At 43.5% G+C, this 17614-nt stretch overlaps 1 protein-coding gene across 6 annotated transcripts in view; it reads right to left on the bottom strand.

Annotated features, from left to right (window-relative positions):
- Positions 1–17614, bottom strand: part of ST7 (suppression of tumorigenicity 7) — a 235557-nt gene that overhangs the window by 14943 nt on the left and 203000 nt on the right. For 5 of the 6 annotated variants that reach the window (XM_050936217.1, XM_050936222.1, XM_050936220.1 and 2 more), the window contains exon 12: positions 8377–8527. In XM_050936217.1, the coding sequence (XP_050792174.1) occupies positions 8377–8527 (151 nt within the window). The remainder of the gene's footprint in view (positions 1–8376; positions 8528–17614) is intronic. The other variant, XM_050936218.1, reaches the window with a different exon arrangement.

Genomic DNA, 17614 nt, shown 5'->3' on the forward strand with positions numbered 1-17614 from the left:
TATGATGCCCCAATGAATAACCCAGGATACACCTGCAACAAAACATGTAACAAACATTCTGCCAGTCAGGAGATATCTCCATGCTTCCAACATGATAAAGTGGGTTGTATTTGTTCATTTGGCAATCTCAGTTTATTAAAGAATGATTAAAACCAGATTCCAGTAATGCATTCTTTTTAAATGTAGCAGATCAAGCAAGGTTTCCAGTATGAGCATTCAAGTATTATTTAATCTGTGATTTGATCTTTTGTATTTTTTAAAAATATATGTAACATTGAAATCTAAAATAATAACAGATAGGGAGGCAAATTGATTGCTAAATCTGTATTCTGATGATGTCAGACCACCTGAGTTATACTCCTGTGGTTTATGGAACCATCAGAACCCTTGACTGAATTATAGTTTTGCAATCAATCCATCCTTTTCTATTATCCTATATGCTAGTCCCACCGTTAAGATGTCATCAACATGTTATTCTCACTATTCCTATGAACATCATTCATTGAAGCAATTTTTCCTCAACAGATGTCCTGTAAGTACTATATGCTGTAGGTGCAGAACACACACACGCACGCACACACACACACACAGCAGTGCTCCATGATATATCTCACACAGGGCAATGAGGAATTGTATTAAGAATGAATGATTGCTATGTACCACAATATTTTCAGTTGTAAATACATTTAAAGTAATTGTGATTACATCCTACACTGTATTTTCAGTGTATTTGTTTAAAATAATAATAAACAAGAAAGAATGCTCTCAATGAAGAATGACAGTGTTCCACTGTAACCAGCTTTAGCTAACATATGTGTTTTATTCTGGTGTCTGAATATTATTGAAAAATAAAAACATTATGTATGTGATTCCAGCCTCTGGAATGAAGTCAATCTACACTATAGTTATATCGCTCAAAGGTAATAACGTCTTGCTAAAGAGCATATAAACCTTTCTAAACTCTAGGAAAGATCCTGTCCATTTACAGTTTGCTGAGGTAAAAAATGTTATAAATTTTCCTGAAGTAACAGAAATTTCTTAGAGATTAAAATATTAAAAACTCTCTGGTCCTGAGCTTTTCAGAAATGAAAGATTCATGCTGTTTCAATCAGTGATTTTAATATGAGGAAAGACTAGCATGGCACTGCTGGAAAATATAAAAGATAGCTCTCCTTGCACAACACTGCAACCCACGTCAGACCCACTCTGAAAGAAACTAGAAACCTCTCTAAGCAGGACCAGCTTCTAGGAAAATGTTTAATGTGATTTACTTTAACAATTTATGTTATAAGATCTCCTTCAGGAAGTAATGAACCGAAATTGAAACTACAATAACACTGTTTAAACAAAATGTACTTTGATTGATGGGTGGTTTTATCTCAAGACCTTTTTAAATATAAACCCATGTGAATGCTTTAATATACAACAAGACATAAAGCGCTTTTTCATCTTCCAGATGCTTTCAAAGTGCTCTACATAGCACTGGTGAGGCCTCACACTTTAGGAAAGAAGTGGACAAACTGGAGATAGTCCGGAGAAGAGCAATAAAAGTGATAAAAGATTTAGAAAACCTGAGCTATGAGGAAAGGGTAAAAAAACTTGGCCTGTTTAGTCTTGAGAAAAGAGACTGAGGGGAGACCATATAACAATCTTCATATATATTAAGGGCTGTTATAAAAAGGACAGTGATCAATTGTCTAGGTGAGGAAAGACAATTCACCTCACAACAGATGTGACCAGGGGTCAGACCACATGTCCACTGAATGTAGGAGAGAGTAGTGGGCGTAATCTGCAGCAAGGGAGATTTAGGTTAGGCCTGGTCTACACTACGCGTTTAAACCGATTTTAGCAGTGTTAAACCGATCTAACGCTGCACCCATCCACACAACAAGGCCCTTTATATCGATATAAAGGGCTCTTTAAACCAGTTTTTGTACTCCTCCCCAACAAGAGGAGTAGCGCTGAAATCAGTATTACCATATCAGATTAGGGTTAGTGTGGCCGCAAATCAACGGTATTGGCCTCTGGGCGGTATCCCACAGTGCACCATTGTGACTGCTCTGGACAGCAATCCGAACTCGGATGCACTGGCCAGGTAAACAGGAAAAGCCCAGCGAACTTTTGAATTTCATTTCCTGTTTGCCCAGCGTGGAGCTCTGATCAGCACGGGTGGCGATGCAGTCCCAAATCCAAAAAGAGCTCCAGCATGGTCCGTATGGGAGATACTGGATCTGATCGCTGTATGGGGAGACAAATCTGTTCTATCACAGCTCCGTTACAGAAGACGAAATGAGAAAGCATTTGAAAAAATCTCCAGGCTATGATAGACAGAGGCCACAGCACAGTGCTGTGTGACAAGCGTAACGGAAAGCCAACGAATCAAATGGACACTCATGGAGTGAGGGAGGGGGTACTGAGGACTCCAGCTATCCCGCAGTCTCTGAAAAGCATTTGCATTCTTGGCTGAGCTCCCAATGTCTGCAGGGTAAAACACATTGTCTGGGGTGTTTCAGGGTATATGTCGTCAATTTAGCCACCCTCATGAAAGAAAAGGGAAAAAAAATCATTTCTTGACTTTTTTATATGTCACCCTATGTCTACTACATGCTGCTGGTAGACGCGGTGCTGCGGCAATGAATAGCAGCATCCTCTCCCCTCCTCTTCCTGGTGGCAGATGGTACAATATGCCTGCTATCCATCATCATCATCATCCTGTGAGTGCTCCTGGCTGGCATTGGGTGAGGTCGGCTGGGGGCGCCTGGGTAAAAATAGGAATGACTCCCAGTCATTCCCGGTAGATGGTACAGAATGGCTGGTAACCGTCCTCATCATAGCAACTGGGGGCTGAGTTCCATCAGCCCTCCCCCTTTAATGTCTAAAGAAAAGATTCTGTACTGCCTGGACTACCATAGCAGCGGGATGCTGGGCTCCTCTCCCCCCCACCATTTAATGTCCTCCCTGGACTATCATAGCAGCTGGAGGCTGCCTCCGCCTCATTTTATCTCACTAAAAAGTCAGTGTTTCTTATTCCTGCATTCTTTATTACTTCATCACACAAATGGGGGACACTGCCATGGTAGCCCAGAAAGGTTGGGGGAGAAGGGAATCAACGGGTGGGGTTGTTGCAGGGGCATTTCCCGTGAATGGCATGCAGCTCATCATTTCTGTGGGATCTGACACGGAGCGGCTGTGCTCTCTGGTTCTCTGATACACTGGTTTTCTAGTACACCTGCCCCATATTCTAGGCAGGACTGACTCTATTTTTAGATAAACCATAAAGGAGGGATTGACCATTTTTGTCTTTGCGCCCCCGGCCGACCTCAGCTAAGGCCAGCCAGGAGCACCCATGACAGCAGCAGACGGTACAGAACGACTGATAACCGTCATCTCATCGCCAATTTACAATGGCACAGCAGACGGTACAGAACGACTGGTAACCATCTCTGCTACTTTGCAAAGGCAAATGAATGTGGCTGTGTAGCACTGCAGTACCGCCTCTGTCAGCGGCATCCAGTACACATACGGTGACAGTGACAAAAGGCAAAACGGGCTCCATGGTTGCCATGCTATGGCATCTGCCAGGGCAATCCAGCGAAAAAGGGCGCGAAATGATTGTCTGCCGTTGCTTTCACGGAGGGAGGAATGAGTGATGACATTTACCCAGAATCACCCGCGACAACATCATGCACTGGGATCTCAACCCAGAAATCCAAAGGGTGGGGGAAACTGCGGGAATTATGAGATAGCTACGAGATAGCTACCCACAGTGCAACGCTCTGGAAATCGATGCTAGACTTGGTACATGGACGCACACCACCGAATTAATGTGCTTAGTGTGGCCGCGTGCACTCGACTTTATACAATCTGTTTTACAAAACCGGTTTATGTAAAATCGGAATAAGCCCATAGTGTAGACATATCCTTAGATATTAAGAAAAACTTTCTAACTAGAAGGGTAGTTAAATTCTGGAATAGGATTCCAAGGGAGATTGTGGAATCTCCATCATGGGAGGTTTCTAAGAACAGGTTAGAAAAGACTTGCCAGGGATGGTCTAGTTTATTTGGTCTTGCCTCAGTGCAGGGGTCTGGCCTAGATGACCTCTCAAGGTCCCTTCGAGCCCTACATTTTTGTGATTCTATGAATTAATTAACTATACTTTATTTTAAGCCCAGATTCCATGTGGTTTTTTCCTGGGAGCAAGTAAAGGGTGTGTTAGTTTGCACATGAAATAACCCCTCATTGGACCAAATCCTTACCCTTTGACTCTTCATTCCTATATGTGGAATCTCTGCACTACCACAACCAACACTGAGGAAATCAGGCAATTTGGGCCAGGGAATTGCTCTGTGGTTGGGACCTTAGCAGCAGCTGAAGGGAGCAGGAATTTCAAACAAATACTTTAACATACTCTCTCAACTAGCCTCTCACAAATCTTGCCCCTTTCTTCCCTGTGGAGATTAGAGTAGGCCTGCAGCTGTAGTAAACCTCACACGGCTGGCATGGGGCACAGGAGATAGCGTTTGGGCAGGGTATCGGGGGCTGTGCCAACTTCCCTTTCTTTCCACCGATTTGCACAGTATGTCTTCCTGCTGGATATGACTGGAGCAGTAGCCTACTTTTCTCCTCTCGGAGTTGACCCAACAGATGCACTTGGATACATAGTGTCAGCGGTCTGACCACCAGTCACATGTCTGTTGTTCGGTGAATTGTCTTTCCCCAACTTGTCAAATCAGAAGCCTAATAAAACTGAACACCAGCTGCATATTAAACAAGAGGGAGTGTGGTGTAAGTAAGTATCTGGTTTGATTCTTGTGTGATGATAGTGGTGGTGGGTGGGAGTCATTCATCTTGGAAATCTTTGAAACTCAGACGTATTTGCAGTTAAAGACTTTTCTGCATATAATATCTGCATCAAGCCAAACAAAAATAGCATCATTTGGGCTTTTGAGTTTTATTGCAAATGGAAGTGCATTTTGATTGGTGGAAAACTGAAACAATGCCAGGAAATGACCAATATTCCAATGCAATTATTATTATTTTTTTAAACTAACTCTTTTCTGAATTGCAGAGTGCAGTTGGGGGAGGGGGCACTACAATTATTTTGTGGTTAAAAATACCACAAATCCTCCTGACTGCTAGGCCAATGAGGTTTTCTAGACATGTTTCAGTTAGAGCTTGCCATAGAAGGAACAATCTGCTTTCCTCCCAGAAGCAAATGTGAAAATGTACCACGAAGTAATTTACTTTAAGAAATGCTAGCACTTAACTTTGTCCAAGTCCCACCCAGATAAAATTTAGTAATATGTATTTTCAGGCGTTAACTTTCTACATATAAGCTGGTAAAGTGACAGGGGCTGGTAGTTTAAGTAACTTAATGGCATGCTATAATTTTAAGATATTATTGCTATGTAGATAGATATCGGTACAGAGAGCATCAGCAAGTGATCAAGTACTGCACTCACTGCTGCATTCAATGTACTGTACACTGCCAGGAAGAATTAGGACCCAGTTAAGTTTTTCTTCCTCTGCATTGATTCATATGAGTTTAAATTTTGGTAGAACAGAGATGCCAAGGAAGCTGTTTGCATATAAGTGACATGAAATTGACAGAATGATATAACACAAGATAATCAAATGTTTAATTTACAACATCTATAAAGAATATTAATTAGAGAAGAGATATGAAACTGAAAGATACTAATATAGGGCCAAATACTGAGCTTCTGACTCAGTTTTTACTTAGGCAAAATCCTATTAAAATAAATGGGAATCTGCCTGAGTGAGGAAGGAGTAAAAATTTGAATAAGGCCCTCAGGATTTGGCCTATTTTTTACATTTCTCTGAAATGCAAAACGGATTATGGCTGTTCCTTTCAGAAGAAGTTGGAAATGAGTGGCCATTATTTGTATTGCCCCAAGTGTAGGATAAAATACATTTTCAAGTAGCGGTGGAGGGAAGAAAAAGAGAAAATAGTCAAACTGTAGAAAGAGGTCCCATTGTTACAAAGCAAACAATGCTTCAATAGGAACTCGAGCAAGAAATTACTATGAGCAATTATATGATCTTGTGGTAATGCCTTTCTGAACACAATTGCTATGAAATGGTGAGTGGAGGAAAAGAAACAATACAGAATAGAAGAGGAAAAGACGAGAGGGTGGGGGGCAAGTGGGGCAATTTGCCCCAGGCCCCACAGGGGCCCCCACTAGAGTTTTTCAGGGCCCCTAGAGCGGGGTCCTTCATTTGCTCCGGGGGCCCTGGAAAACTCTCGCGGGGCCCGGGTCCCCGGAGCTTCATCTGCTCAGGGTCTTCGGCGGCGGTGGGGGGTCCTTCCGGCCCGAGACCTGCCACCGAAGTGCCGGGTCTTTGGTGGCAATTCAGCGGCGGGGGCCCTCGCCACCAAATACCCCAGGCCCCCTGAATCCTCTGGGCAGCTCTGGAAGAGATACCGTCAAAAGTGAGCCATTGGGAAGGAATAGGAGATGACAAAGGAAACATGGAGGGGACTGATCTGGGGATAAATAAGTAAGTAGTGAGAGAACAAGTAGAATACTGAAGTGCGTGCGTGCGTGCGTGCGTGTGTGTGTGTGTGTGTGTGTGTGACATGCGGGGCAAACACAATGGAGCAAACCACACACAGCAAGGAAACTGAATTATTTATTGAGCATCACCGGTTTGCAGGGAGTGTTAGAATACATAGACACAGATGCATCCCTTTCCCAAAGAGTTTACTGTACAATCTAGATTAGACAAAATTCAGGCCAATGGTTTATGAGAGGATGATTGACTTTAATTAAGCTTGTGTAAAACGTATTTCTTTGGTGGATTATCAGTGTGATAGGCATGGTGGGACTTTAAAGGTGAGGTCTGAATGAAGACATAATGTAGAGAAAAAAACAGGACAGAAAGAATGGAACATAGGGAGGCTGCAAAGATGAGGGAAATCAGAAAAGAGCAGAGCAGATAAGTTCAAGTGAATGGTGATTACAAAAAAAAAAGTCACTACAGACAATTTCACCGAAGGTCATTCTAAACACCACTTTTTTTCTTAATTTCTTGGGGGTTCTTTTTCAAGTGGTTATAAAGGCGAAAACTCTTTACAAAATTAAAATTCAACACAGTTATTGAAAACACACAAAATATTTCAAATGTATTATCACCAGGGTGGAAAGAATAGAGCTCACTGAATACAAAACATTATGTTGATTTATTTGGTTTAATCATGATAATACACTGTGTATTTTATAGTGTCTTCAGTATCAGTCTCTCAAATATTAATGAACTAAGCTCCACAAGACCTCTGTGAAGAAATAAATTATTATCCCCATTTTACAGGTGAGCAAAATGAGGTACAGAAGATAAGTGATTTTGCTCAGTGTCAGCAAGTAGAACCCAGATCTCCTGAGGCTTTGTGCTGTGCCTTAAGCATAAGGCTTTGCTTTCTTCCTCCTAGTTAAATGAAGGAAGTCTGTATTTGCAAACTGACAATGGTAAAGGTAAAACTGAACTTCAGATTAGTCACCCTAATGCAGTCCCTGGGGGGAATACTAGAGTATATTAATCCTGGCCCTGAATTTGGAGACATAGTTCCATGGGGCATGATCCCACATTCCTTATGCTCCTAAAACTCACTGAGTTCAGCGGACTTCAGGGTTCCTCTGACATTATGCCAGCTGGGGATCACCAGAGCACAGTGGCACTGGCACTGCACCCTATTGCTCCTTACACCAGGGGCAGAGTAGGAAGGAGGTGTTATAAAGGGATTCCACACATGTTGGGGAACCCTCAGCTGTCCAGTTCAGATAGTTTTACAGTCCCTTTGCATCTCTGTAGCAACACAAAGGGGCTATATGTGGGGTCTGTGTCAATAAGACTCAACAAAAAACCTACGTAGTTCTGTTGAACAACAATATTATAGCTTATACAAACTTATCATAAAAGTCTCCTCATTGTTAGCGGTATATTTTCTAGGCAATATTTGGCTTTGTAATGAGCACAGAATTTGAGGGTCCAAAATTCATTAGAGGTCATTGACAGGGTTTGTTAATGTTTAATTTTCCACAAAGGGAGTGGTTACTGGTGTGAGCAAGAGGCTGGGAATCAGGACTCCTGTGTTCTCTTGCCAACTTTGCCAAAAACTTCTCTGCATGGCCTGAAGAAAGGCAACTTGACTCATCTACAGAATGAAACAAGAATACATATCTACCACCCAGAGGTACTGTGAAGTTTAGTTCATTAATGGTTTGAAGTGCTATGAGGGTCTTAGATGGAAGGCGCTGCATCATATAAATGATTATTTACTCATAATACTTCATGGAAATATGTGGTTATATTGTTTCAATTCCTGTAAAATGTTTCTGAGAAAGAGAATTACTTACTGCCTTCCCACGTACAATGTAAGAGATTCAGTGCCCCCTCTACCCTTTTCCAGTGCTGAAGGTGAAAGAAAGCATATGCTATTGCTTCACTGTCCCCTCTCTTCAGAATATGTTCAGGGGGCAGTATTAAGCTTTTCATCTCTAGTAGATACTGCAATAGAAAGAGAGAATGCAATTATTTCACAGTAATAATAAACACAGTAGCTGCTTGCAATTCCTCAATGCACACTGAAAGCTCTATTTCTCTAAAGTACGTTTATCCCTAACTGTTTCATCAAATATGTAACATCACAAACTGCACTTGAAGATAATTATTGAATTATCCCAAACACTAAAATATGCCACCAGATGATTAATGTTGTGCTCTTCAGCTGTACTGGGGACCACAGAATTTCAAAATGAGATGTCTCTCTTATCAAAGGGAAAGAGAAATTTTAAAAATCCCTCACACAACAGAATTACAACAGCTTTTGAATTAAAAGTATTTATAATACAAGAAATGATGTGAGAAAGTAATGAGGTGTTCAAAGAATCTAGCCTCTCTCCAAAGAAATGGGCAATAATTTCAGCTCATACACAAGGTCTTCATAAAACTATTTCCTTACAATCAGTGTATTATCAAGGATAAGAATGTGGTAAAGTTTGCACCAGTGTTCGGATGCTTCTAATTCCGTGGTGGGATAAAGGAGCACAGAAATGGAGCGATTTTGGGTGCCTCAATTTTTGGGTGCCCAACATGAAACACCTGAAAACAACCTGATTTCCAGAGGATGGGTGTTCACCATTCATGCTGGGCACCCAAAATCACTTCAGAAAATGTAGGCCAAGTTATTTATTGCAACATGGGACATACCAATGTCTAATACACAGATAAGTTCCCCAACATACAAAGTGACAGAAATCCCAAGAATGTCCATGATACAGCAGTAGTTAAAGCCCCCAAATCTGTCCAAATGGATGAGCTTCTCTGAGCCTCTATCTACATTCCCCATAGGATCCATCTGCTGGGTGACTCTCAGACCAGCACATGACTCCTTCTGCCTTGGTTCTATCTGCCTAACAATTCTTAGAGAGAGAGAGAGAGAGAGAGAGAGAGAGAGAGAGAGAGAGGGAGAGAGAGAGAAGTATCTGTATTTTAAATGATCCAGACTCCTCTCCTTTCCCAGCCTGCTTTACCATGAAAGGGATGACAGGTAGTCTTTCCCTGTCTTTATATAGCCCACTTCAAGTAACTTACTCTTTTTTCTTTGCTGCAGAGCAAAGTGGCTCTGTGCCAGGACCTGGGTTCACCTTCAGGGAAGAAGAAAAAACTTTCCACAACCTGCTTCTTGGTCTTCTGAAACTGTATTAACCCAGTGTTTTTAGCACTGGAGAAGGAGAACTCCGACCTGCCCTTCTCTCCAAGCGTCAGTTACAATGTCTTAATGAAACTTAGATCAGGATGACAAGTTGAGCTTGTTATTAAACAATGACTTATTCTTCTTTGAGACCCAATTCTGATTCCCCACTGACTTGTCTGGTCACGATGAAAGCAAAGGAATAAACAACCAAAGTGCTACTTCTAGGATGAAGAGCAGTAATAACATTGCACTACAAAAGGGTGAGTTATGGGCACGTATAAATGTTTCTTCTTCTGCAAGTGCCAACAATGTGCTCAGCCCTGTATGATTCAGTTATCAAGAAAGTGCTCTGCACAGAAAGTTTATAGTCTCTAACACAGACAAGATCCACTGGGAGATCTAGAGGAGGAAGATACCTTGGAGAAACCTCTTATCCTCCCGACCCTCTTAATCTAATATTTTCCATTTTTTCTATTTGTGGGTGTTATAGAAGAAGAGAATCTTTAGATATACTTTAATAAAAATGTGTGTGTGTGTGTGTGTGTGCATGTTAGTGGCAGAGGGAGCTAGCACATGGATACAGGGGGTGTATTCCATACATAAAGAGCAGCGTAGAAGAAGGTACGAAGATGGGAGTGGCAGAAGGAAAGGAAGGTGTCATCAGGGCCAGAGTGATGCAAGTGAAGGAGAACACTGAACATCAATGGGAGACAAATTCTGGTTCTAGACTGCAGTGGAGATAGGCAGGCTCTTGAAGGCTAGGATGAGAACTTTAAACTTGATACAACAGGCAATGGCTGGTGGGCTGATTTAAAGAGTGAGGTGACATGGTCAGATCCAAAGGCGAGGATAATGTTGGCTTTAGTGTTTGGATGGATTAGAAGCGAGTGATTTGGGTATCACGAAGGAAGATGGAAATAACAATGGCTTCACAAGCACATTAGCCATCAGGATAGAAAGAAAGGGAGATTTTAGTAAGATTATGTTAAAAGAAACCACCAGATTTAGGCAGGCTAGATATGTGCAGAGAAGGAGAAGGGAATTGGAGAGGACACCAAGATTGCAATCCTGAGTGATAGAAAGAAAGAAGAAAGGAGGAAAACTGAAGGTTGTAGGAGGTAAATGATTTGAGCTCTGTTCTGGTTGTGTTGAGTGTGAGCTGTCAGTAGGCCCTCCAATGCAATATGCAGGAGAGGCAGGTGTGTGGCACTAGATGGAATGGGACAGAGCAAGCATTGAGATATAGACTTCTGAATCATCCATATGTAGAAGATTGTAGAAACCAGGTGAGCAGAGAAGGTAGGCAAGACATAAGGTGCAGGGGGAGAAGAGGAACATACTAAAAGAGAAACCTGCAGAGAAAGGAGGACAAGAGCTGCCAGAAGAGCACCTGCAAGAGCAGTAAGGGAGACAGGAGGAGAACCACGTGAGAACATGGGTATGAAAGCAAAAGAAGGATAAGGCGTGAAGGGGAAAGGCGTGACCAACACTAAAGAAGGCAGCAGAAAGGATGCAGTGAAGGCCCTGCGGCTTGGGGAGAAAGAGGTAATTTGAGCATCTGGTAAATATATTCTCAGTAGAATGGAGAGGGTGGAAGCCAGATTGGAGGGGATGCAGAAGCAAGTTGAAGAGATTAAGTCAATGCAGCAGTTGAAAATGGACTATTTAATCTTGCCTGTCTGCAGAGCACCTAGCATGCTGTGAATGTTGCCAGAAACAAGGATAATTAGAGCTGGTCAGCAAAGGGAAGAGAAAAATTGCAAACATTTCTGCACAATTTCCTCCATGTTCTTTGACACAATTTCAAAATCTTGGAAATTTTCAGACCACCTTACTACCGCTATTGCTAATATATAGGGCCCTACCAAATTCATGGTCATGAAAAATACATCACAGACCACGAAATCTGGTCTCCTTTAGGAAGTCCGGTCTTTTGTGTACTTTTACTCTATGCTATAGGCAGTGTTTCTCAAATTGGGGGTCCTGACCCAAAAGACCCTGAGGCTATTTTAGAGGGTTGCAGTATTGCCACCCTTACTTCTGCGCTGCCTTCAGAGCTGGGCACCATAATATGCCATCCTCACTTCTGTGCTGCTCCTGGCAGCACTGTTGCCTTCAGAGCTGGGTGCCCAGCCAGCAGCTGCCAGTCTCTGGCCACCCAGCTCTGAAGGTAGCATGGAAGTAAGAGTGGTAATACCATGACGCCTTTACAATGGCCTTCTGACCCCCTTTAGCGTCGGGACCCCAGTCTGAGAAACGCTGACTAAAGGGCTTTACATGTTTATATTTTACCATTTTAAAATACATATTCATGCTTTGTTACAACCCCGTGTAATTTAAGATTTAAATATCTGAAACGGTGAAATTCCAGATTTTTTAAATGCTATGACTGTGACATTTATTAAAATGGATTGTGAATTTGGTAAGGCCATGCTAATGTGGGATCACAGAAAGGTTACTGTGATCCTCATATGATAGATGTTCCCATTTTTATGAAATATTATGATCTGTTACCAAAATATGATTTCTACATCCCACACTTGAATATGTATTTTGCTTGGGGGTTGTCTGTGCTCTGAGAACATCCTCCCAGATAGAGAATTCAATAAAGTCTTGGTTTAAGAGCTGCCACAATACATGGAGCTATTTGATGGCCTATATCTGAACTTTCGAAGCGGTGAGCATGTACAGGGAGACTTTGGCAAACCAGTAAACAGGGGCGGCTCCAGGCCCCAGCATGCCAAGCGTGTGCTTGGGGCGGCATGCCACGGGGGGCGCTCTGCCGGTCGCCGGGAGGACGGCAGGCAGGGTGCCTTTGGCGGCATGGCTGCGAGGGTCCGCTGGTCCCGCGACTCTGGTGGACCTCCCACAGGCGTGCCTGCGGAGGGTCCGCTGGTCCCGCGGCTTCTGTGGAGCCGCGGGACCAGCAGACCCTCTGCAGGTGCGCGTGTGGGAGGTCCACCGGAGCCGCGGGACCGGCAGAACGCCCCCCGCAGCATGCCGCTGTGCTTGGAGCGGCGAAATGTCTGGAGCTGCTCCTGTCAGTAAAGTGCTTAAAACTACTCTGGCTTATTGTTAAAAAGCAACCTAGTCAGCAAGCTGTAAATTGGCCATTCAGCAAACTCAGCTTGACCAAGGCAGGAGGGGAGAGGTTTTTGGGGTGCCACAGAAGGGGCAGCTTGACCCCGCATCCTTCCTGATAAGAATTGTGTTGAAGTTGCTGATACCTGCATTTTAAAAGAGCAGGAATGTCTATTGGGGTCTCAGAGCTGCAGACTCTGGAAAAACCCACACCTGGTTAATCAATAATCAGAAGGAAACTCCTGCTTGAAACTGCTTACTTAACAAGGTTTCTTTAAGGGACATGTCATTCTATTACTAGTGTATAAATAAGGGGAAAAAGCTTGAGACAGTGGGACTCGTCTGGGGACTCTTTGGGACTGGTCTCTCCCTCTGGATGCATCTTGTGTTCCCCACCAGCAGACGAGCTGCCGCGGTGTCACTCGAGAGCCACACTCAGCTTTGGTAATTATCAAGGGCTGGGGATATTTTACTAATCTTGTTGCAGATGTGTGTAAGTGCTTGAGACTAGTAAAGTTTAGCTTTAAGTGAAAGCACTCTTGTGTTGTCCTGTTTGTGTCAGACACCTATCAGTCGGACGGCCATGTCTCCCCTGATTTATTTCCTGACACCTCCTCACATAGAATAAAAGTTACCAAGAGCTTTGGGTTGAAAGAACCCCGGGTAACAAGCAGACTGGTTTTGCTGGGAGTAGGGAAATGCATTCACCAGGGGAATAAGTTGATGACGAACAAACTTAAGCCAGAGATGCATGACACGGGAGCCCAGCATGATGGACTAGAAACATGCTCTCTCTGAGGAAACTGAAGGTAGACAGCCTGCCTGGTAAGCTTATAGCAAAGATCAGTCCTAGACAAGAGAGAGATGTGGTTAACTTTGTTTTGTCTGTAAATCTCCTTTTTACTCTGTGCTTTTACTCTACTATTTAAGTATCTTGTTTTTGAAGAAACAGTGTTGTGCGTCACACTGGTCATCTGCCTTCAAAAAGAGAATCAAGCCACCCCACACCCAGAGGTTCCTGTCGAGTTAAAAGGGGCTGGGAATGCAGACACCTACCCTGGCTTTGGTCTGGAAGGACAAGGATTGCAGAAGGAGTGGAAAGAGCTGAACATGACTGAAATCCTATTAAGCTCTCACAACAGGTCTTGTTCCGGTCCTCTGCACTGGGGTCAATTCCACCCTCTGTGCACAGAAGTGCCAATGTTTCAATGGAAGTTCCCCGTATGGAAGTCATGCAGGGACAGGTCTCAGGTTAATGTCAAGATGAGAGCTGGGTGGAGAATGGCAATTCTGTTTCATGAAGAATTTTGAGATTTTGAAATTTGACTTCATTCCAGTTCAGAACTACCCTCCCAAAGTTTTGAACTCCCCTGTAAAACAGAACTACAGTTCTCTGCCCAGCTTCACTGGGATCTGGCTCCAGGGATCAACACAAGACCAAAAGTTAGTGAATGCAAAGAAAAAAGCATCCCAGCTTTGAGGGCCCATCAACAATCTGACACTACACTACACTAGAAGCAGTTCCAAATGCAGATGAAAAGTCGATTAACAGGCTAAATAGGCAACATATCAAAGAGACAGCTGTCACTGGGGGAAACAGATATACTTGAACCTGATATATGAGCAGTGATGAGGTCCAGGACACGATCCACTGTCTCCAATACTATTTTAAAGGACAAAGTAATCACCGATGTAGTACCTCAGTGATGGCTGAGGCAGGATTTAGGATACCTTATCTATTTTAGCTAATAACAAGAAATAACTTAGGGCCCCCTGTGGTCATCTAGCCTGACCTCCTGTAAAACACAGGCCACAGACCTTCCCCAAAATAATTCCTATATGAACTACAGCATATGTTTTAGAAAAACATCCTATTGATTTAAAAATTGCCAGTGATGGAGAATCTACCACAGCCTTTGGGAAGCTATTCCAATGATTAATTATCCTCACTATTGCAAATGTGTACCTTATTTCCAGTGTGAATTTGTCTAGCTTTGAACTTTGGATCTTGTTAAACCCATGTCTGCTAGGCTGAAGAGCCCATTATCAAATATTTGTTGCCCATGGTGGCACTTATAGACAGTGATCAAGTCACCCGTTAACCTTCTCTTTGTGAAACTAAATACATTGAGTTCCTTGTGCCTATCACTATCATAGGATTTGAGGGTGGGTAGATGGGGAAATCAGGCACGTAGCCCCTACTCCCTCCTCATCATGCTGGACCCAATATCTGGGCAGGTCCTACAATCTGTATGGACTTTACTCCCTTCCACATCCCAGTGTGGCTGTGCAGAATCTTACTCGTCCTTATAGCCCTGCTACAGTCTAGCCACTGGAAAATAAATACAGGACTGATGCTGCTATACCTGGCTGCATTTCCTGTCTTAGTCTCTACAACTGATTCCTGTGTCAAGAAGTGCTGCATTTTGTTGTGTCCTACAGGTTGTGTGGCCATTTTGCTGAAGATAAATCTTATTGCACTAAAAAGTTAGGAAATGCCAGAATTAAGGTTCCCTGTGCAACTTTTATTTGGACCTCTTGTGCATATGCATTATGATAGTCTCTAATTACACGAGCACATACTAGTTTTTCCACAGTATGCCAGCTTTATTCAGTGCATGGAATGGATGGCGCTCAACAATAGTTTGATTTAGCCTCTTTGTTCAATATGTAGCCCTAGGCCTTAATTAGTGCAGACTATTCAAACCCTGGTCTGAGGAGAGAATTATTAATTTCCTCATGGTATTCCCATAGCACTCATGACTATAGTATCCAAGTGCTTCACCAACATTAATTTAGCATAACAACATCCCAGTGAGTTGAAGGAGAGCTATAATTCCATTTTACAGATGGGGGAGCTGTGGCACAGAGAGAATAAGGTCAAAACTTACCCAGAAGTGTCCACTAATTTTGGGTGCTCAATTTGAGACATGTGGGGCCTGGTTTTCAGAGCACTTAGTATTATATATAGTCAAATCACAGCTTCTATTGACATCCCATTGAATCGGACCTGAGTCTCAAGTCAGGCACCCAGAATATGAGGTGCACACGTTTAGTCTAGATAAGTTCATGGAGGATAGACCCATCAATGACTATTAGCCATGATGGGCAGTGATGGTCATAGAATAATAGAAGATTAGGGTTGAAAGAGACCTCAGGTGGTCATCTAGTTCAACTCCTTGCTCAAAGCAGGACCAACAGCAACTAAATAATCCCAGCCAGGGCTTTGTCAAGCCAGGCCTTAAAAACCTCTAAGGATGGAGATTCTACCTCTTCCCTAGGTAAACCATTCCAGTGCTTCACCACCCTCCTAGTGAAACAGTGTTTCCTAACATCCAATTCAGACCTCCCCCACTGCAACTTGAGACCATTGCATCTTATTCTGTCATCTGCCACCACTGAGAACAGCCTGGCTCCATCCTCTTTAGAACCCCCCTTCAGGTGGTTGAAGGCTGCTATCAAATCCCCCCTCACTCTTCTCTTCTGCAGACTAAATAACCCCAGTTCCCTCATCCTCTCCTTGTAGGTCATGTGCCCCAGCCCCTTAATCATTTTCGTTTCCCCTCACTGGACTGTCTCCAATTTGTCCACATCCCTTCTGTAGTGTGGGGAACAAAACTGGACATGATACTCCAGGTGTGGCCTCACCAGTGCCGAACAGAGGGGAATAATCACTTCCCTCGATCTGCTGGCAATGCTCCTACTAATACAGACCAGTATGCCATTAGTGTCCCTAGCCTCTGTTTGCCAGAAGCTGGGAATGGACGATAGGAGATGGATCACTTGATGATTCTGTTCATTCCCTCTGGGATACCTGCCATTGGCCACTGTTGGAAGATAGGATACTGGGCTAGATGGCCGCTTGGTCTGAACCAGTACGGCCACTCTTATGTTATGTTATATATATGTTATGCTAGTTGCCTCTTGTGAAAAGTTTTGTTTTATTGACATGTCACAGTCTCTTTACTCCATGAGTCCCAGTTCTCCCTCCACATCCCAGCTCGTCATCAGATCTGTCTCCACTCTCCCCATCCCAACCCACTTGTTGCTAGTCCTAATATCCTTGTCTAGTCTTCCTCCTCCCCTCAGCGTTTCATCTGATCTTAGTGTTCCCCTCCCACCTTGCCAACTAGCTCTCAATCTCGCCTCCTCTTTCCCTCACCATGTCCCAGTCTCTCTCTCTTTCCCAGTTTATTCCCATTCTCCTTTCCCAGTTTATTCCAGCTAACCCTCCCCTCTTGAGGCTCCTAGTTCCAGTCCTCAGCCCCAGTCTCCTGGTCCAACTAGTCCCAGGTCCAACTTCCAGTCACAGCTCTCTTCCCACCCATTTCAGTACCAGCCCCGCCAGGCTCCTTATCCCAATCTACTCCTTTTCCTTCTCCCAGTCTGGCTGTTACTTCTCCATGGTGCCTGGTTGCCAGCAAGGGGACCACTGAAAGCACAGAAGAGACAGGCTCCCTGCTCTCAGTACTGGTGCCCAGCCCCAGCCTAGAGCAGCCAAACCCAGGGAAAGTCTAACTGCATCCATCTAGCCCAGGGAGAGATATAGAACATCTCTCACTTACTGTAGGGAAGGTACGTGCGCAGTCTGCTCAGCACTATGAGCTGTGAAAGGCTCAAGCATGCCCACTGAAGACAGAATCTCTGGAGATTTTAGCCTCTAAACTCTAATAAGTCTCCACTGAGCATATGTGAACTGTGATTTTTTCAGAGGCTTATAATTTGGCCAAATTTGGGAAGACTAACAAGGAACACAAAAGGTACATCCATGACACAAAGGCCATACCCCATGCCAAATTTCAAGACCCTGCTCCACA

Source organism: Gopherus flavomarginatus, chromosome 1 (genome assembly GCF_025201925.1).
Source record: "Gopherus flavomarginatus isolate rGopFla2 chromosome 1, rGopFla2.mat.asm, whole genome shotgun sequence".
NCBI classification, from domain to species: Eukaryota; Metazoa; Chordata; order Testudines; family Testudinidae; genus Gopherus; species Gopherus flavomarginatus.